Genomic DNA, 22043 nt, shown 5'->3' with positions numbered 1-22043 from the left:
TAAGTCTACGAAACGGAAAACTGATCGTTCGGATTATGAAGTGTGCTGCCCATAAAAGAGAGCCCAAAAAGCATCTAAGCACTGCAGAAGATGTGTTAATACGAACGTGTACTGAAGTCAGGAGAAATTTAGGAGTATCAACGCTGAAGTTGTTTGCCTTTGCGTGACATCTGGATCACACCAACAGCCGAATATCCGTAATCAAATGTTACACAGCTGTTATATGCTGTGTTTTAGAAGATCTGATGTTTTACTATTTCTTAATATTTACAGTTTACTAAGATTATAGTAATTAAGTAACTTATTAATAAAACATTTGTAATTTGTCAACTATTTTTCTAATATTTTAAAAATAGCCATTTAAAAATCTCACTTGTTTCTCAGTACTGCTGTTGGCATGCATTACATCAATTTATCGATCAGCTTAAACTCTTGTTTCATTTTAAAGAAATATCCAAGTTTGTCTTGGAGGAGACACTAAGGTATGAAATTCTAGCTTAACATGTCATACTATAACCTTGCTGCATGGAGGTACTAAATTTGAAGGTTGAAGACTTGATCACGTCGATCTGTATCATACATGAGCAGCATAGTTCAGGCACGAAGAGATGGGGTAGAATGATTTAGCAACAAGATTTGATGCTGGTAGTTTATTGGTTTTATTAATGGATTACCAATTTGAACAGTGAAAGTTGCTATTCATGACAAGCATACTTTTACAATAAATTTTGAAACTTTTTCTTAACCTTTACCAGATACGAAATCAAGCTTTCGTAAAATACGAATTTCATTGTTATTCGTGTATTAAAATACATTTACATACATTTTAAAATTTTCGTTGGATAATAAATCGAAAGCCAATACATTTTTGTGCTTAATGAGACTAGCATAGTTGTGTACCGAGATTCAACGTATCTCTGCTCAGAACAAATTGCGGAAGAACGCCGACTTGAGGGCTTTGGAGCTCGCCTTCAGCTCTCGCGTGCTGGTGCCAAGTTCAGAGCGAGAGGCGCCCTCGGCAGCCAGCAGCTGCTCTGAGGACACAGCTGGGACCGCTGGTTGTGGTGGCGGAAGTGGAGACACCACGTCCATGGCTGCCCTCTCCGCCTCCTCAGCTGACAGGACAGAGGCGGGTGGCTGTGGCTGCACCACGGTCCTAGCTGCCCCTTCTGCTTCCTCCGCAGTTACCGTCGGCAGTTCTTCAGCCTAAAAACAGTTTTAAATCATATAGCTTAATGTCTCCCAGCTTGTGTGTCAAATCAGCTCTTCTGCGTACTGCCGTAACTTGTTCAGTGTCTACAACTGGTTGGAACGTAGCTCTTCCAGAACCGTTACTACGTTCCTGAAGACACGAATGAATTTTGGGAACGAAGTTTTTCGCGGCGGCACTTATGTATAAAACATTCTCGGTATTGTTGCGACGTCAATTCTAGATAGAATCTCGAGCTTTCGACGATTACCTCCACCGTCATCGTCAGGAGCTGACTGTCTCCACTGCTGCTATGGTACCCTCTATATATATAGAGAAGACGACTTCTGATTCGTCGGCGATTACGTGCTGCTGTCTCAGACGGTGTCACTGTGTGCGCCGGTGGAGCCACCGCTTCCGTTGGAACGTAAACCTTGGAAGAAACGTTTCTGCTGCTTCTCTTCATCAAGCGCTCGTTTCCATGCACAGCTCAAATGGTATCCGCTATCGCGGTTTAAGTTCTTTTGGCTCATTCTTTGTTTAACAGCCTCCTTTGTAACAGAATCGCAGTACGTGGAGGCATGGGACAATTTTAGTTTCATCGAACAATATTTATGTTTGTTCGTGAGGCTGTGCTGCCTAATTGCCAATTTCTCCAATTCCTTATTTTTAATATGGCGTTCGTGTTCTGCGCAGCGGTCGGAAACGGTACAAATTGTCTGACCTATTTAATTGCTTCCACACTCACAGTGTATATTATGAACTCTAGGGACCATGAGGCCGAGATTATCCTTAACAGGGGCATCATCGCCTTAATTTTGTTAGGAGGACGAAATATCTGTCATACCACGTCTACGCAGGACACGTTATTTTGCTGGAGTTTATAATATACCCTGTGAGTGTGTAAGTAATTATATAGGTCAGTCGATTCGTACCGTTTCCGACCGCTGTGCAGAACACCAACGCCATATTAAAAATAGATAATTGGAGAAATCGGCAATTTCGGAGCACAGCCTCACGAACAAACAATATATTGTTCGATGAAACTAAAATTCTGTCCCATGCCTCCAAGTACTGGGATTCTGTTATGAAGGAGGCTGTTGAATTAAGAATGAGCCAAAAGAACTTCAACCGCGATAGCGGATACCATTTGAGCTGTGCATGGAAACGAGTGCTTGATGCAGAGAAGCAGCAGAGACGTTTCTTCCAAGGTTTACGTTCCAACGGAAGCGGTGGCTCCACCGGCGCACACAGTGACACCGTCTGAGACAGCAGCGCGTAATCGCCGACCAATCAGAAGCCGAGCTCGTCTGTCCCATCGGATTGGGACACGATGTTTGCAGTTTCCTTTCAACGTAACTATCCCTGCATTTGCCTGAAGCGATTTAGGGGAAACCATGGAAAACCTACAAACTGAATGGCCGGACGCGAGTTTGAACCGTCGTCCTCCCGAATACGAGTCCAGTGTGCTAACCACTGCGCCACCTTGCCCGGTAACTGGGACTTGGTACTATTAATGTGGCTGTTTTTAATCATCAAATCTGAATGCAATTGTCCCTTATGTACGGAGATACTTCTCAACAGGGTCAGTATATTATCATTCGCTTGTTTTTTAAAAATCTGCACACACTAATTTTTGCCTTCAACATCGCTACATGGGCATCAAAGGAATAATCTACGCATCAGAACTTTTGACTTCGTAATTATTTTCAATGTCCACAAAAACTCGTACCAGCTCTTCAAGGAGCTGTAATTCCGCGCAATCGTGTAATTGACTGCCATTTCAGAGGCAGGCCCAAAGTAGTGCATTTACAGTTAATACTTGGATAACCAATTTCACTGGATCTGACGCATTTTCCTGCACGTTGCATGACGTTCTAATTAATATTTTCTAAATGCACCACTCTTGAGCCAAGAGCGAAAAATAATTTTGCTATGTCTTTACGTCAGGATGCTCTAAGGAAATAAAATTGTGTATCTCTTTGGGACCTATCTCATAATGCTACGTATTAGGTCGCAATTTAATGCCTCTCATATAAATGTAACGCCGCTACCCTTTGGACGCAAAAATGAATATGAATCTAGTCCTCACACCCAATACAAGCCCCAAGCACAAGATCCAAATTTCAAAAATAGAAAAAACATACCTTCTGTATTAACATTGCATGATTTATCAAGTAGACTGAAAAGAAAGTAACATTGAAAGAAATAGAATTTTGGTATCAGGAAATGCTTTGAAAAATAAGAAAGGAACAGAATCCATTAGACCCTAGATAAAATAGATTGCGAAGTAGTACACTTCCAGATTACTCAGTATAACAAATGACCTCTAAGAATACGCCTTGTAAGTACTCTGAGGACACTGCGAAATACAGAAGCTGGAGTCTTACATTGTTAACGTGCTTCGGGCGCTTGTCTTGTGTCTTAACTTGTGCGCTCGTACGTAATATTAGGTGATAGGAGTTTGTGCATTTGAAGACCTATGTGCTACAAATGATTAGGAACTGAAGAAGGTGACTCAGCTTGAAAATATCTGAAGTAATTAAAGGTAGGAAAATAACCTAATATATTGTCTTAATTTCATTATGAACGAAAGACGGAACTTAGAGCCAATGCTATGGACAACAGTTCAACGTGTAGGAAGTTATGAATAGTGTAAACTGTGAGGAATATATATGTAAAGCGCCTTAAAGCAAATAGCGTAATCTGGATCTTGCTGTAAACTGAATTTACGTAACAAATTCCACCAATCGTAAAGAAAGGTTACCTTGAATCAAATATATAATGTGCGTAAATTAGAATAAACCAACAAAGTGAATATACAGTGTGACATTTCTTCCAAACCATTTAATATTACGTGCTCATGAAACATTTATCTATGCGACATTAACAGAGCACAGCATTCACAGATATTCTTTGGCGCTCTGGAGCTATCGTACGGGGACTTCCTAGCTCACGCGAATGGTAAAATTTCATAGATAAACCTCTGGATGTATATGGACTGTAATCATTATTGGCCTAATGTCAATTTGTATGCATTTACGTGTAGCTGGACTTACATATCGGGGAGCAAATATTCATCTGCGTAAGACGGTACAACTAACACGCACTCTGCGTTAATACAGTGCAGCAGGACTATTCTTGTGACTTTCCTGTCAAGAATTCTGCGAGCTATCCGGAGCCTGAGCATTCATTAACGAACACTAAATAGGAAAAGGAAAAGGGAAAGGGAAATTTGCAAGGTATGTATTGTATCTTAGGTGTTCTAGAATATTATGTCTAACATTCACTCAAAATGGCACTTGCGTGTAAAAATGTTTTGGTTTCGATGGCTGGGATTGTAAAGCATTACTGGTAGGAGTTACAATTTACGTTCTTAAGGTAAGCGCCTATTAAAACATTGCGGATATGTAGATTTGGACTCGTTCGCTCAAGTAGGGGACTATATGTTTCTTACCTTTATTACAGCCTCGTAACTAGTGCCCTGTAAGATCATTATCATTTCGATTGAACATGGCACGCATCAGACAAGGCCATCGTCCATAGACAGTAGTAAGAATGGTGCTTAAACTGAATGCACAGAACGGAGTATGGCAATCCTGTTTGTGGCGTTTCTTGCCGAGGGTGATGCTACTAATGCTTGGTTGCGGTAGGCCTAATGAATTTAGATAGCTAGTTTGCCGTAGTTAGTATGAAATGCGATGTTGTCGGCGCGATAGTTTAGTGCTTAGTCTCTTGACAGCTGTTGATTAGCTCATTTCAGTACATTGAAGCCGAGCAGCACTAAATGTACGAAGGAGTATCGATTCTTCTATTCCTGAGACGGGATGCGAAGATACTTTCTGGAATGTACCTGTCCAAGTGCGAAAGCCAAAGACTGTGCCAGTTTCCCGTGAAACTGGGTCACATGAAGAAAGACAAATAAGCTGGTCATGTGTGGTGAAAGTATGAACAAGATTCGACACTGCCAGACAGGTGCTATTCAGAATTGCTTGCGACGACTGAGCATCGAGTGTGGGAGAGAAGTGACCGTTTAACACTGCCTCATAATAATAAACCCGGTGGAGGCCCGGGAAAATAATAGGCCTCCGGTACGTTCTGCCAGTAGTTAAAGGTGACTAAAGGAACAAACCACTAAAAGCGCTAACCCCCATTCAATTTGATTAGTTTGTTCAGGACAGAGAGAATGAAGACTCGGACAAGCGCTGTCATGGTCGGGGACGACGCTTGACCCCTATGCCCGTCCACAATGGTAATGACACTGCTAGGCACACGGAAAAAGATTTAAATCCTAATAGGTGTTTTTGAAGGATATGCTTCCTGCAACCTGTCTATAAGGGAAACAAAGGCGGAGGATGAGACAGTCAGATGAAGTTAATCGACATGTTATAACAAGCAACAAACCTGGGAACCAACACAACTGGATACAGATCACAATTATACACAACATTACCAGATACTCAGAATTAAAATTTTTAACACAAAGACTAGCTGATCAGATCCGTGCAATCGGAAACGGGATACCCCAGTCAGAATTAGAAACATCACAGAACAAACAACAAATACTAGAAGAAAATAATGTAAAATCGGAAAACAGTAATGGACTCAAACATCCCAGAGCAAACAAAGAACACACATCAATTAAACAATCAGAGGAAAAGGAAATCTTAAGACAGCCAGCAGAACAAGCACAAATAGATCACGAATTGATACACATGTTAGATATAGAAGAAAAATTTAAGTTAACATATATACAATACAAAGACACAAATACAGACATTAGACCATTCTTGTATAGACCACTAAATAACCCACAAGTTGAAACAGCAACTAGTAACAATCATACACACAAATTAAATGAAAATAGAACTATGTAAGAGTTACAACTACTGGTTTACGTAGGAGCACTCACTACACTAAATACACACACTAGACAGAGATGATAACACAGAAGAAACAAAACCAGCATGGCAACACAGGATACAGATCTGAATAGGAAAGCTTTGAAAAGACATCGGACAGCTTACACAATTTGTAAGGAATGGAATCAGACAAACGGAGAAGGTTAGGTTATACCTCACAGCAAGAAGCTATAGAGCAATCAGATGAATTGCAAACTTTGGCCAAACGACTTGGAAGATACAAAAAGTGAAAATGGAAGGAAAGAAAACCTAACATTCAACACAAACCAAAAGCAATTTTATCAGACAATAGATAACACATTAAAATAGACAATCCACCAAACGTAAGACATGGAACACTTCCGGAGCAACATATGGTCAAAACCAATACAACTTAACAGACACACGGTGGATACAAGCACAAACTGACAATATGATACCACCAATGCCTGAAGTGAAATTTTTAATATGAAGTTACGCAAGTAATTCAACGAACAATTCGAAAGCCTCTGGAAAAGATAAAATAGCAAATTTCTGGCTAAAGAAGTTCACTCAACACATTCATATCTAAATTATTTAACAGTTACATTGCAGACCCATACACATTCCCTGATACACTTCACACGGAATAACTTATATGAAACCTGAACATCAAGCAGACACAGCAAAATATTGCCCTGTAACATGCCTACCATCAACATACAAAATCATAACTTCAGTCGTCACAGGAATGACACATAAAATGAAGAACAAGATTATAAATGAAGAACAAAAAGGCTGTTGCAAAGCAGCACGACAATGTAAAGAGCAACTAATAATACAGAGATGACATATCAAGCTAAAACTAGAAGGTAGCTACAGTACCCATACTTTGATTACTGATGGTGTACCCTACTGATGGTTACTTCAGATATTGGACATATACCAACTAGATCCTAAATTGACAGTAAACATGGTAATGAAAACCACACTTACTGTCCAAACAAATTCGAACAATATGACATCACAGCCAATACAGATTAAGCGTGGAGTATACCAAGGAGACAAGTCCTTTCTGGTTCTGCCTTGCTCTGAGCCCACTATCCAACATGGTAAATAATACAAATTATGGATATAATATTAATGGGACATACCCACACAAAATCACACATTTGCTATACATGGATTATCTAAAACTACTGGTAGCAACAAATCTACAACTCAACCAATTACTAAAGATAACAGTCAGCAATGATATAAAAATGGCTTTTGGAACAGACAAATGTAAGAAAAATAGGAATAGATAATACAAATTAATAAGAACTAAAAGTAAAAGTAAAATGTAGACAAAGACTAACAAAAATACTGAAAACAGAACTGACAGCAAGAAACAAGACAAAAGCTATAAATACTTACGCTATACTGATATTGACCTCATTAGTGAAATGGAGTAACACGGACATAGAAGCACTATGCACTTACACGATCACAATGCCACAAATATAGAATACATCACATACATTCAGCAACAGAAAGATTCACATTAAGCAGAAAGGAAGGAGGAAGGGGATTTATCGACATTACATACCTACATTATGGACAGGTAGACAATTTAAGAAAATTCTTTATAGAACGAGCAGAAACTAGCAAAATACACAAAGCAATCACTCATGCAAATACATCGGCCACACTACTGCAATTTCATAACCAATTCTACAACCCTTTAGATCACATAACATTAACAGACACGAAGGAAGTAAAAAGTAACTACATGGGAAGCACCCGTATCATCTAACAGCCACACATCCATCAAGACGCATCGAACACACGGCTAAGAAAAGGCTATATATTTAATGAGACGGAAGGATTCATGATTGCATTACAGGATCAAACAATGAACACCAGATGTTACATCAAGCATATTATTGAAGAACCCAATACCACAACAGATAAATGCAGACTCTGCAAACTGCAAACAGTAGATTACAAGTGGATGTACAATACTAGCAAATACAGAATACCCAGAAGACATGACAATGTAGCAAAAAATACAACAGCTTGCCTTACAACATGTAGTTATAAAACACGTTCCCACATAAGTATGCACCAGAAAATGTACTCTAGAGTGATGTATACAAAATATACAGGAACAACCATTTTAACAGATAAAAATACCTCATCAACTTGACATACCAATAAAAAGAAGAAATTAACAACTAATCGAAATATCCATACCCAATACCAATTATACTACCAACTACAGGAGTCATACCACACAATATCCACCAGTACATCAACGCAATACAGCTATATCCAAACGTAGTACACTCAACTACAGAAATCGGTAATTATTGATACATGTTCAATTAGCCGAAAGTTCGTAAATGCAATGTGACATACTGTGCAGTTAAGAGTCACGCTTGATGAAGGTCCGCGTCACTTTCTAATTTTAACCAGACGTAAGGTCTGGTAAAGGAAAGACACATGAAGGGCTTATTCCAGTGGAGGTGGAAGTCCATTTTTGTTTATTCTGAGATCGTCCTTAAGTTAAATTAGCACTGAAAGATCTGCAGTTGAGATACCAGAAATATTCACGTGTATTTATACACACACTAATATTTCTGTTATCTGAACTGCAGATTTCGGCGCTCATGTAACTTCAGGACTCTCAGAAGAAACAAATGGACTTGTACCAATAATGAAATAAGCTGTACACATGTGCTATTTGGAACGAATGTAGTTCCGGAAATTCCAGTCTGTATGGCAAGAAGTTCCATAGTAGCGTTCGAACTGGTGCCGAGTTGAAGATTCGTTTTTATTATGTAGCACTGTCACGTCATCACTAATGCATTTAGTCGTTTACTGCAGTATTTCATTTCATAAGCGTGCTGGTTAACCTTTTACTTAATCTTACATTTTAAATGCAATGTATGTGGGGAAACTACCTTTTCTTCTTGGGCTTTCTCGCCTTCCTGTTCCTGTTTGTCGTTCTGCGGCTCCTCTGGCTCCGTTTCTTCCTCCGTGTGCCTGTCGCCTTCAGGACTGAAATACATGCTTTTCTCCCCAAGAGCTTCTGGCGGAGGAGTCACCTGTAAGGAGAAGGCGGAACGCTTGTTTGCTCGACGTTTTATTTGTATGGTTACTATTTCAATAACCTGTGTCGTGCGAGGATAAGCCGACAGACGGAACTAAACCTTCTACTAATTCGAAGTGGTTTTGTGACTTATTGCCGTGGCCTTGTCTGGGCTATTGTTCTGATTGATACCTAGCTTCTGTATTTTGTTCTGATCGCTTTTACAACCACTCCATGTCCGGATTTATATTTCGCATTACGAATCCATTTGCAACGTAGGAACTAAATGCTCCAAATTATTTTTAGATTAAAGAACCACAGCCGGTTCGCTTCTGGATGTGTACTACACTGGTTTATTATCCGAAGACATACTTGCAGCTTACCAGCTCGAATGGTGAGCTAAGCGTTTGCATCAAAATTCTGGTATTAAACTAAGTGGACGCCTCTGTTGCTAAGGAGCCTTCTCCACTAATGCAAGCATACCTAATTTCTCAGAAGAACTGCAGAAGACTACAAGGCTACCTCTAACCAACATTCTACATTTTCCTCTAACCAGTAACTTTATTGCAGGAGTTTCGGTACAGTGATCAATTTACTTTTTATGTGAGGTCTCTGAACAACCCTGCTCACACTAATGATTTCAAAACCAACTGTGAGAGGCACGTTCCCGATCTCAGGTCAACAAAGGACTAGTTTATTGAAATTATGAACAGAGGCAAGCATTATGACTGCTGATTTACAGTAGCGGAAACTAAATCCCGACGTAACAGCTTAAACTGACTGCCTACTGTAGGATCTCTTTGTGCCATCGAAATTTAAAACCTTTCTGTACACTGGATTTCTGACAAGTGACAAAGTTTATCTTAATTGGAGGCATCACGTACTGGAACAATTTTTTTGGCCACCTAAGTGAAGAAGTTACCGGGAGAAAGCACATAAATTAACTGCAATTTTAAAGAATTATGAACACCCTAGACGCATGATGCTATCCACCACAATGGACAAACGAGATAAGCTTCGCAGTAGTTCCTCAGTCTTCAGAAACATTGCCTGGGAGTTCAGAAAATATGAAGCGTTCTTGAAGAACACTCCCTGCAGACGTCCTTGTCTGACTAATGGAGCCAAGATAATTACCTATAATGTGTTTTACTTCTCTGAATAAGCCAGATGAATGTATGAAGATTAATACATCAGCGGCCTCATGTTTAAGTCTTTACAAATGTCAAAATTTGACTGATGGAGACCTTTTAAAATTTCTGCCCGAAACATTACAGCATAACTGGAATAAGAGTATTTTCCATGTGAGTTTTAAATGCGAGTGATTTACTAATACAAATTTCTAATTAAGCAATCAATTCCAGAAATGGTTATGCTGCCAACAAAATTCGGTACTAACCTCTCTGGAGCTGGGTGCTGTGTTTTCCTGATCTCCAGTCAGGGTCGACGAATCTGATGCGGAGGAACTCGCAACAACTTCCAGAGGAGGTATACTTGTAGATTCAGTATCTGATGGTTGCTGGAACATACATGCAAAAACCTTACTCTCCAGCGTTTCATTTTCTCTCTAGAAGCTACGCCAAGTGTGAAATAATATGGGAAAAAGCAAAATTTTAATCAAAGCTTTCTCCAGCGAGAACCGGAGAAAGATTAACAGGCAGGCGGCTAATACTGAAAATAATATGGTACCCCGCAGAAGCTAGTTCTTCGCACTGCACGAATGAGAGTAACGTACTTCAGCTTCGCTGCAGAGGGATAACCTCTTGATACCGTAGCATGGTCACACGTATCTGTAGAAGACCTTTCAGCTCACTGACAGCGGAAACCCGAGCTTGAGACCTCAAAGCCACTTTTTTTCACTGACGTGCTATAAAACTGCTGAGGCCAGAAACGAGGGGAAACAGTCATGCTCAGAAGACTAACGTCATGCTGCGTACCATTTGCCATATGACTGTCTTCGAGATCGTTGCATGCGTTGACTGTTGAACCCGGTCACTAATGTCTCATTTGAGGCTGCCCCTGGTTAGCCAAGAGCTAAGCGCATCATCCTTTTTACACTGTCAATCTGTCACTGCACCTGCCACTTAAGGCATCTGACCTAATTGCGTATGTGATCAGACACCAGAACCCACACCCTACTTCCGGTCAGAGATATGTATCATGTTCAGAGCTGCTGGCATTTACACTGTCGCACATCTGTCCATGTGAGTTTCTAAGAAGCACCGTACGAGCTAAGCTTGCTACCCCTTAGAGACTTGAGCTTTTATATGGATGGCTGTAACGGAAATAGCGTCGGCAGTCTGCTGAGGTGCCCCAGTCAACATGGCGCATCCATCGCCCTCGTCATGGCCATGGAGGTGATTCAACCTCAGCACCTAATTCGTATCTTGCTAACGCTGTTTCATGTGTGCACAGAGCGCCATTTGGCCTTCACCATCATACTCCACCCTTTTCTGTCGTCTACCTTTAAGGATCTCACCCCAAATCCTTTAAATATGGCGTAAGCAATTTCTCCAATCATTGGAGGGATTTATACCAAATGGTAGTATCTGGAGAATCAGAAGTACACCATTTTGTTTTCGTGAAGGTGACCACAGAATAATGAAAATAGCGACAGTTTACGTTGAACTCAATTAGCTGAACGGGTGAAGCACCCAGGTTGCTGATGAAAATATACATAAGGACGGCAAAGAAAACCGAGGAGCGGTCAGACTTCTTTTCGCAGATGTTAGCTGATAGCCAAGGAGTAAGGCTCAGTTCTGACGTCAAGCTTATAATGGAAGCAAGACTGAAGCTAAGTCTGGACGCGTTCATACGGTTTTTTCATCTAGGAAACGGGTTTGATAATTTGGAGAGGTGCTAGACGTTCGACAGTATGAGAACGGGAGTCAAGCTGTTGGGAAAAATCAGTAATACCCTAGTGTACAACGTACAAGTAAAAAATAATAATGGAGCACCAAGACCGAGTACGGAATGACATTTTTAAAATGCTTTTGTTGATTTACCGAGTTTATTTTTGTTACGAATAAATTTTAATGACAGCAGCAACAGAAATGCCTGTAAAGTATCAAAATTATTATATGTGCACTCGCAGCTAGAGCAACCTTCACAGATTTACATCACTATGCAACACTGAAATAGAGTTGGAATACGCTGGCAACATGGAAGAGGGGCTTGGTGGTATGTTTCGTTGCTTGCTCAATGAGAAGATATGAAGCCCTTGTGGATGGAAAGCAAGTAGGCAGAATTACCCTTTAAGAACTTGATTGTTTATCATATTAGAGGTATTAGAGGATGATGTGGTTTAATGGCAATGATTTGTGTTGTGCTGGTAAAATTTGCAAAGTTATTCACAGACCGCAGAAAGGCATTATTTATGTGTAAGACGATGTACGTTTATCTCAGGAAATAAAACATTCACTTACGCACTCTCGCAAATGAAAGCCTGAATAACATTTGGCTTGAACGTTCAGAAAGTTGACTGTGGCCCCGCCGTACTAAAAATTTGCGTATGATACGAAACCGTTTCAGAGGGAAATTCTGGCAGAATTACGATGAGCGTCTGTGTCTACGATTTTAAAATCGAGTCTGAATCACTGGATCGATTTCGAGCACACTTTATACGCGTATCCCTTACTGCTAAGCAACAACCGCCGTGGGATTAAGAACCACCTGCCGAACAGTTCACGACACGTAACGTTATCAAGACTCAGCTCCGTGAAAAGCTGCTGCTGCTGCTGCTGCTGCATCATGCTTTTAGTATTAATACATTTATGCTTTTGTACTAAGATACTCTTAGTCGAGTCAAAGTGAGAGTCGATACTTCGTAGGACTTTTTAGTGCTTTTAACTACTAAGCGCAAACGGTGAGCGAAAGAGATAGCAGTGTCCAGAGCAATGTGGAGGCGTTGCCATAGAGACGTTTACAAAATAGCGTTGTAGACACGTGAACCAGCTGTCCGTATAGATTTCCGTTCACGGAACACTTGGAAGAGTTTCACGAATACATGGGAATGAAATACTTTCGATATTACATACAATTCATTTTTCAGTTTCCAACAAAATTAGTAAATTAAGTGGGCAATGCTAGGTTTGTCGCCTATTAATGAAACAAATTCTGTTTTACCATTTTTTACTGTATCAGAAATGCTATGAGCTGAAGCAACTACATTTTAAGAAAATGCTCTTTGTAAGTAATGTATCTTTAAATGCTTATTTCTAGGTTTGCATGCAAGCAAAAGAAACCATCTTATAATGTATAGTAAATTTTTCCAACCTTACTGAGAAGTGAGTACTTTATTCAGGGCTGTGTATAAAAGTGGAATCAATATTTAAAAATGCAAGTTAATCCTAGGTTTTCACTACATTTTCCCATTAAGTATTTTTTTTGCGCTATATCTATACAGATTTTTTAAATTTGTGCTTACATTTTTGGCAGCATCTAGCTGGAAGGCTGTTTAATAGCAAGGTTAGGGTACGTACCTTATCAACTCTCACCGGAATGATTCCAAGCTGTTGCGCTGCCCTGTACGGAATGTTGAGCGGCCACGTGTTCAGCAACCGGTGCATGGGGTCCTGTATCAGAAATTAACGTTTGTACCACACGAAAATTACCTTTCAGTGGTTCACGTATCTAACCATTTTAGTGCCGGCCAGATAAGCCATAGAAAGTACGTGAAATGCCGAGGAGCAGTTTCTCCCAGCACACCACAGCACTGTTACTTCACGAATATCGAGACCCATACTAAACACACTCGTCAAATCGGCAGACGCTCTGAGCGTCAGAGCTAGAGCGGTCGTCGTCTTAGTGGCATAATTGTCTAGTGACGAGAAATACGAGTCCCAGGTTCGATCCTGCCCACTGCTTAAATTCTGAATAAAAATAATGTCATGACGACCCAAAATTTCCGGCATCACCTTTCTGCAATTCGCTTTGTCAGTGAGGGTGGAGCAGCAGGGAGAGGCTCAGAGCGCGATTTCCGTTGTGTGTGTGTGTGTGTGTGGGGGGGGGGGGGGGGGGGGGGGGGGAAGTGCCCCTACAATGGTGAACGACAGCAATGATCAAAGGCGTGAGTATACGGAAGGAAACAAACTAAAATAATCATGTAATATTTTTCTTCATGTCATACATTTTGTTAATAGACCTGTATTATTTTCGTGTATCACACTTAAACTTAAGGAAGATGGCCGTTTTGAATTTCATTTTCACACATGAAATGTAACATTGAAGAAAGTTTTACACCACAATCGTGTTTTCTTAGATAAATGTGGTGCTAGATTCAGTCATTACCAATTCTTTATGTATAGTACGAACTAAGTTTAAGTAGATACTAAGAACGCTTGCGAACAATGTTTTACTCAAAATCGCTGCACAGTGTAGAGAAGCTGCGTCGTACTCGTCGCTCAATTACCGTTCCACTCCTGATGGCAGTCATGTCTTAAAATTCCTTTGAAGAAATTACGTGCGCCGTCTTTCGTTCTGAAACGCTTCGTTTTGATGATCCTGTGTATGCTATTTCGTCCTCTGTGTGTAATGATACACAGTTAATTCTGTACTGTTGAGGATATTGTGAAAGGAGCATTTTTCAGCTTTTTTACCATTTGGTTTTTTAGATTTAGTGATGTACCACTTCTCCCGAGTACCAGTTTTTCCAAACAACCCTTCAAGGCTTACTTTTTGTAGACGGTGCGAAAAGATTAACTTACACTTTCATCGATGCAATGGGTGCGTATGTTGCACGCTGCCGAAGCTTTAAGTTGTTCCAGCTCTACGCGCTGTCTTTGGAGCCAGCTCACCTGTGGGGGAAAGAGTTATTCACATTTAACATTTGCCACTGTCAAGACCATCTGATACTACGTTTTGTTTTCAGAATGTGATTCGATTGTGATGAGATTTGACCTACAGTAAAACTGGGAATGTTCGGTGACATTTGAAAAATAACATTTCTGTTGTACCTATAAAACATAGAAATGAAGGTGAAGTGCAGAAAATAATTCTCTGGGGGTACATCTATAATATTTTCTGGGAAGAAAATCTAATCCAAGGAAATGTAAGTATTTGACTAAGTTAGTGAAGTTGATAAATAGTAAACCTGTTAGTCCTTAATGCAATGGTGTCAAGGAAAATACGATAGATACATAGGACTACAGGCATGTCGAGTAATTTTGGACTACTTTCTTACTAATCCACCCAAAATATTCTACAGTAAAAATTATTCATTTTAAAAAGGTTCTAAATGTTTCGACATTGTTGGCTCTCCGGAAGTAATTCATATGAGCGAATCAACGGAACTGATATCTGATGAGACGAGCCTCCGAAATGTCGGAAATGAAACTGGATACACTATGGTTTGTTATATCTTAAATAACAATCACAGAACAATCCAGAAAACCTGCTTAAATTAACAAATATACATGCATACGTTTTATATTAACTTGTCTCCTCCTGCCAACTGTCTTCAACAGACTTACCTTTTATTACTTTATTCCGTACTATCATGTCGGTGAGGATATGTGACTGCAGTGCATAGCACCAATGTGGCTGGGGTAACTGCGTGCACACGTCAACACATTCACATTATTACAACGGAATCTATTAGAACGAACTCGCAGGAATTAAGGTGAGAAGCAGTGCTACGACCCTATGCATAATTTACGCTCAACTATCTTAGTGGAAGGTCTTAGTCAATGGAAAGTCTCGTGAGGCTCAAGTGTGCAACGAATAGAAACCAAGGTGACGTATGCAACTTAAGCTCGTGTATTATCTCTTCATAAGGTATTCATCTTTGTGATGTCAACGAAGATCAGCCTGTTTAAGAAGCCAGAACCACCTTTAATATTTCGTCGTCTTCAGAAGCATTTTTGAAATAGTTCTTTAGTCAAACTGAAGAGCGTCAAGATTGGAACTGTATTCAATCTGCATTAGGTCAGAAGGTTTAACGAGCAATGGCTACCAGTTGTTTATAACCTTACCAGTTGCCTGTTGCCCGGCAGCTGGACGTTGAGGTACCTTTCTGCGAGAGCAGATCCATTCCGGATGACCATGAGCGCCACAACTACAGGCATCATGGGGCACCACGTGAAAGGTACTGGCTGACGATCTGCAACAATTTCAGTGTGTGTAATACTTTCTTCTTGAAGCTTATTGTAGATTAACCACATAGTATGGGGCACAATCTACAGCTGATGTATGAGAAACCCAATATTGAAAAACTAAAATGACGGAAATCTTACCAAAATCGATAAATCTAGAGAAAAGGAGTTCCTGAGGTACTGTCTAGGTGGCTTATATAAGTGATTAACATTGCCAGATCGTAAGTTAATGCAAACGCGAGAAACGCCATCGCTAATAAGAAATGGTTCTAAATTACTAACCGGTATAGCCGGCAGATGGTCAAATGGCAGCAAGCAGACGTGCATGCATTCTGTTTTACAGATGCCGGATGTAACATTGGAAGCAGGACTTCCATGCCTGTTGCACTTCGATACAGGGACGGTTAATGCTGGTTGTGGATGACGCTAGATTTCTCCCATGTCCCGTATGTGCCCGATTGGAGAGAGATCTTGTAATCGAGCAGACCAAGGCAACATGTCAACTCTTCATAGAGCTCGTTGTGCTACAGCAGCGCTAGTTGGGCGAGCGTTATCGTGTCGGAAAATATGGCCTGGAGTGCTGTTCATGAATGGCAGCCGAAGACGTCTGATCACCAGGCTGATATGGTTTTGCCCTCAGCCCGTGTGGAATAACCACGGGAGTGGTCCTGTTATCAGACCAAATCGCACACCACGACTTCAGATGTAGGTCCTTTGTGTCTAGCAAGCACACAGGTTGATTGCAGTCCCTACGCTGGCTTCCTTTTAACACGACAATCAGTGGCAGAACCGGCTTTCATGAGAAAACAACCGACTTCAACCCTGCCCTATGAGCTCTCGCGTGACACCACTGAAGTCGCAAATGGTGGTAGTTTGAAGCCAGTGGATAGCGTGCTATATGGCACCTGGATGTGAGCTGTCCCTGAAGTAACCGATTTGTAGCAGTTCAGCGAGTCACTGGTGCTAACTGCTGCTTCAAATGCATTATGAAGCTTCAGAGCCAGACACCGAAGACGGTGGCCTTCCCTCTCTAGTGCCACGTGGCTGTCTAGAACCCGGTTTACTTGCTACCGTACATTCTCTTGACCATCGCTGCCAGCAGTCATGTACACGGGCTGCGTTACTACGAAGTCTTCCCGCAATACCACACAAGGAACATGCAGCTTCCAGTAGCACTATTACGTGAACTCATTCGAATTCAGTGAGGTGTTCATCTATGCTTCTGTCGCCTTAGGGGCGTCCTTGATTACCATCAGCTCACCTCGTCTAATCTCGAAGGTAACAGTCTCATGGCCGTTTTAACTTATTTAAAGCAGACACGATTTACATCTTCAGATTCGCCACTAGCGCTAATATTAAGCAACTGGCATGAAATCTGAATAGACGTTTCTGATATAGAATCGTCCCTATTAACTAACGTTTATCTGCGCAACCCCTTGTGTTGCGACTTTTTTCCGTCAGGATGTTCTTTCGGTGTTACAATCTATTTCTTAAGAAAATTGAAGGAAATGGGTTCTACAAGACTTTTCTTATCGGAATACGAAACGGAGGACGTCATTACGTTGTGACATTACAATCTTATGACGCTATGTTGAGTTTTTTTTATATGCTCAATTTTGGCTAGGTATAAGGAAAGCTTAAGTCTGGCTACCTGTGGAGCAAGGTAGCAGTTCCTCTTTGGAAGACGCCTGGGTAAGCAGTCGCTTCTTTTGGCGGAAGCGTCTGCAATGAGCCTCTAGTCACCATGAGGAGACACTGTCTTCCTTTCGTAATTTAGTTATACTATCACGTTCATCTTGTCTTACACCGTGCTTTGGTGCAAAGGGCTCTACCAGTTTGTGCAACCTGGCTAGGAGTCCATACTAACCTCCTGCATACTGAAGTGCACTCATTGAGTCAAGAATGTTCAGTCTGTATGTCTCCGCTGTATTCTGGACAATAAAGCGGAATTCTCGCTTGTTTCTGAAGATCATTCCTTCACGTTGACAACCTATGTAGGGTTTGTATTCAACGGATAGTTGAAAGAGTAAGCACAACAGGAAAATCCTTTTAGCGTTCGCCGATTGTATCAAGGGTTTCGATAATGTTGATAAAAACTGTATGGTTATGAATAAGATGGTATCCTCAACAGGTAACAAACCTATCAAACTTTCATCACAAACATGACCTATTTGAGATATAAATGGCACTAACGCAGCCTTAACCACGAACAAAGGATTTAAACAAGGACGCAGAATTTCATCCACACTAAAAGGATATTTTTAACGGGGATTTAAGATTCACAGAAATTCGTCTTGCACTGCCTTTTATATGCAGATGACTAAAAATTTAAACGACGAAAGGAACAAGATCGAAATATTTAAGACTAGCAGCCGTTGAGATTTCTGTCCAAGAGCCGACAGATTCAGATATTCGGAAGATGGAGCTTAAGATATTTAACATACCGGACAAGAAAATGTTACAGTTTTTGACGCGGCTGTGTCTCAGTAACCGTAAGTAAGTTTCAAAGTTGGAATCACACACCCAACCGGTTGCAAATAATTGTTTGGTACATCTGCTTTTCACACCTGTAAGGATGAAATTTTAAGAAACAGGAAAGTTACATTGCGAAAAGGCAATGGTCAAAGTTTAGAGCAGATACGCCATAGTCAGAAATTAAAATTACACTCGTCCCAGCCTTTGGCACGTTTGCCTTTATAGGATCACCTGATGTTCCTGGCAGGGCATGCGTGCCATAGGTTTGAACGTGTTTAATTTTAATTCTTGGGTAGTTTGAGCGTATATTCTCTGAACTTTATCCATTGCCATCTCGCAATAAAACTTTCCGTTTTCTTAAAATTTCAAACGGGTTAGTACATTCTTAGAGGTGTGGAAACAGATCAGTATACCGAGCAGTTACTTGCAACCGGTTGGGCGTGATTTATACGTTGACACTAAAAAGTAGCAGGAACTTTAACGTCTTGAAGGGTGGACTTGAGAAAGATTACGTCTACAAATAAAATTTAAGCCAGTTGTAGGAAGGAGTCAAGGAAGACTGAAGAAACGACGTGTATCTTAACAGACAAAATAAAATACACTGGTGGAACTGACGATGCAAAGTAGCAAAATACTGTTCACACCAGTCCATCAACCTCGTATCAGCGTTAATAGCTACACCTAATATGTCTTCCACAAAGCAAGCCTTATCACGACTGTAGACAAATTTTACAAGCTGTTTATTACTTTTTCATTTAACTTTTCCACTGTACCATTTTTCAATATTTTCAGATAGCCACTGGAATCAGGTCTTGCCAAAAATAGGTCGTAATCTGAAACTTGATGCAACTGGTTCCATTATTTCATTTCAAATAATGCTACATGGAGAAACTATCCACCGTGCACTGAAAGAAAGATTCGAGGGAAAATATTAGATGTAAACGACTTGCTAGATTAGAGAATTGAGACTTCTGACAACACATTCACATAATTCCCTCACTGAAGTAATTATTGGCAAGAAACAACAGTATCACGTAAATCACTTAATGTAGCCCATTGGTATTCCTTCAACCCGAAAACGAAAAACTGGAAGAGCATCGTTTCTGAGTCCATAGGAGTCATGGGATAAACTGGTTTTGTGAACTGTTTAGCCATTCATCTACCAGCTGGAAGGGTTGCATACGAGCTCGAGGGGAGTACTTTGAAGGTGACTTTACATTAAAGCATAAATTAAATCTTTATTACAGGATTATTCTCGGAAATTTTAGAACATCGTAAAGCGAGTACTTGCGCATTGGTTCGTGGAAGAGAAACATCTGACTAGCTTACATCTCTGCACATCTCTAAGACTGGAGCCTCACCGGCAGAGCCAGCCGTGGCGGACCCAGCCCAGACGGTTGCCCGCTCAGCAGCGATCATCGTGCCGCTCACGGCCTGCAGCGCTCGCTGGCCCAGCGGCCGCGCCGAGAACCACCGCAGCAGCCAAGCGACCACACACCGGCACAGCCGCAGCGCCCGCCGACACAGCTGGAGCGTGGTGGGCGCCGGACCGCGACGTCTCGCAGGCGTCCTCTGCTCCTCCCGGACCGAAGCTGCAACAATAGGGTTGCCAGGTTTTACGTTTTCCCCACATTCTCACGTTTTGTACTGTTGATTTAACCTTGCGTTTTCTGTATCCCCTTACAGCACTTTCTTCCGATTAATATATGGCGCTGGGATGTTGTAGAACCCAAGTATATCCCTTCATAAACGTACAATAAAAATGCGCACTTACGTTTGTTATTCTGATGTATACTGAAGAGCCAAACCTAGTGGTAGACCTGGCTAGTATCATGTAGGACCCCCGCGAGCACGCAGGAGGGCCGCAACACGACGTTGCATGGACTAAACTGATGTCTGGAGTAGTGCTGGAGGCATTTGACACCATGAATCCCACAGGGCTACCAATAAATCCATAGAAGAATGAGGGTGGGGATCTCTTCTGAACACGTTGCAAGCCATCTCCGATAGGCTCAATAATGTTAATGTCGGGGAGTTTACGGACCAGCTGAAGTGTAACCTCAGAGGAGAGTTTCTGGAGCCACTGTAGCAATCCTGGATGTGTGGGGTGTCTCATTGTCCTGCAATTGCCCAAGTCCGTCGGAATGCACAAAGGACATTAATAGATACAGGTGGTGAGACAGCCAGTAGCTGTAGCTGAACAGTTTTAGGTGCTTCAGTCCCGATCTGCGCTGCTGTTACGGTCGCAAGTTAAAATCCTGCCTTGGGCATGCATGTGTGATTCGTAGGTTAGGTTTAATTATTTCTATGTATAGGTGAGTGATGACCTCCGATGTCAAGTCCCATAGTGCTTAGAGCCATTTGAACCGTTAGATCATCAGACAGGATGCTTACGTAGGTGTCACCTGTGAGTCGTATCTAGACTGATCAGGGGTTCCGTATCACTAGAACTGCATACTCGCACACCATTACAGAGCCTCCACCAGCTTGAACAGTATTTTGCTGCCATGCAGGGTCCATGGATTCATGAGGTAGGTCCATACCCGTACATCCAGTCGATGCCATTTGGAACTGGACTGGTCCGACCAGGCAACATGTTTCTAATCAACCGTCTTTCATTAGTTTTGACGATCTCAGGCGAGATGTTAAGCTGTGTCGCAAGCCCACGTACCGATGGTTCGTTGAATGATTCGCACGCTGACGTGCTGATGGCCCAGCGGAGAAATCTGCTGCCATTTGCAGAAGGTTTGCACTTCTATTACGTCGAACGATTTTCTATTCTCTTCCGTCGTCGTTAGGCCCTTTCTTGCATGATCTTTTCCGGTCGCAGCTTTGTCGTATATTTGAGGTTTCACAAGATTCCTGATATTCAAGGTACACTCGTGAAATGGTCGCACGGGAAAATCCCCTCTTCAGCGCTACATCCTAGACGTGTGTCCTGTTTCTCGTGCACCAACTCTAGCATCACGTTCAGACGCCAATTCTGTAGATCTGCCATGGTAGCAGCCGCAACCGATCTAACAGAGCCACACATTTGTCATATAGGTGCTGCCGGCCGCAACGCCGTGTTCTGCATGTTTACGTATCTCCGTATTTGAATGCGAATGCCTATATCACTTTCTTTGGCGCTTCGATGTAGGTTTTAGCGTACTCTTTAGTACTTCTGAAGGTCAGTCCATAGCACAATCTAGTGTCGACGTACAGGGATATCCAAAATGATTCATCGGTTTTGTGGTTAGATTATCTTACGAATTATTACATACGAAATAGTTATTGATACATTTAGCACATTTTCAATATTCGTAGACATCCTGTGTCTTCTCTTGTCACACACACAC

At 41.4% G+C, this 22043-nt stretch overlaps 1 protein-coding gene across 1 annotated transcript in view; it reads right to left on the bottom strand.

The window, feature by feature from the left end:
• Positions 1–643: 643 nt before the first annotated feature.
• LOC126272425 (uncharacterized) overlaps positions 644–22043 on the bottom strand; it is a 41205-nt gene continuing 19805 nt past the window's right edge. The window contains exons 3-9 of the mRNA XM_049975277.1: positions 20067–20297; positions 16111–16238; positions 14845–14934; positions 13621–13713; positions 10539–10658; positions 9015–9158; positions 644–1206 (exon numbers count right to left, since the gene is read on the bottom strand). Coding sequence (XP_049831234.1) covers positions 922–1206; positions 9015–9158; positions 10539–10658; positions 13621–13713; positions 14845–14934; positions 16111–16238; positions 20067–20297 — 1091 coding nt within the window. The 3' untranslated portion in view covers positions 644–921. The remainder of the gene's footprint in view (positions 1207–9014; positions 9159–10538; positions 10659–13620; positions 13714–14844; positions 14935–16110; positions 16239–20066; positions 20298–22043) is intronic.

Source organism: Schistocerca gregaria, chromosome 5, assembly GCF_023897955.1.
Source record: "Schistocerca gregaria isolate iqSchGreg1 chromosome 5, iqSchGreg1.2, whole genome shotgun sequence".
NCBI classification, from domain to species: domain Eukaryota; kingdom Metazoa; phylum Arthropoda; class Insecta; order Orthoptera; family Acrididae; genus Schistocerca; species Schistocerca gregaria.
Note: the sequence above shows the minus strand (reverse complement) of the source record. Positions and strands in the feature narration are given on the sequence as shown.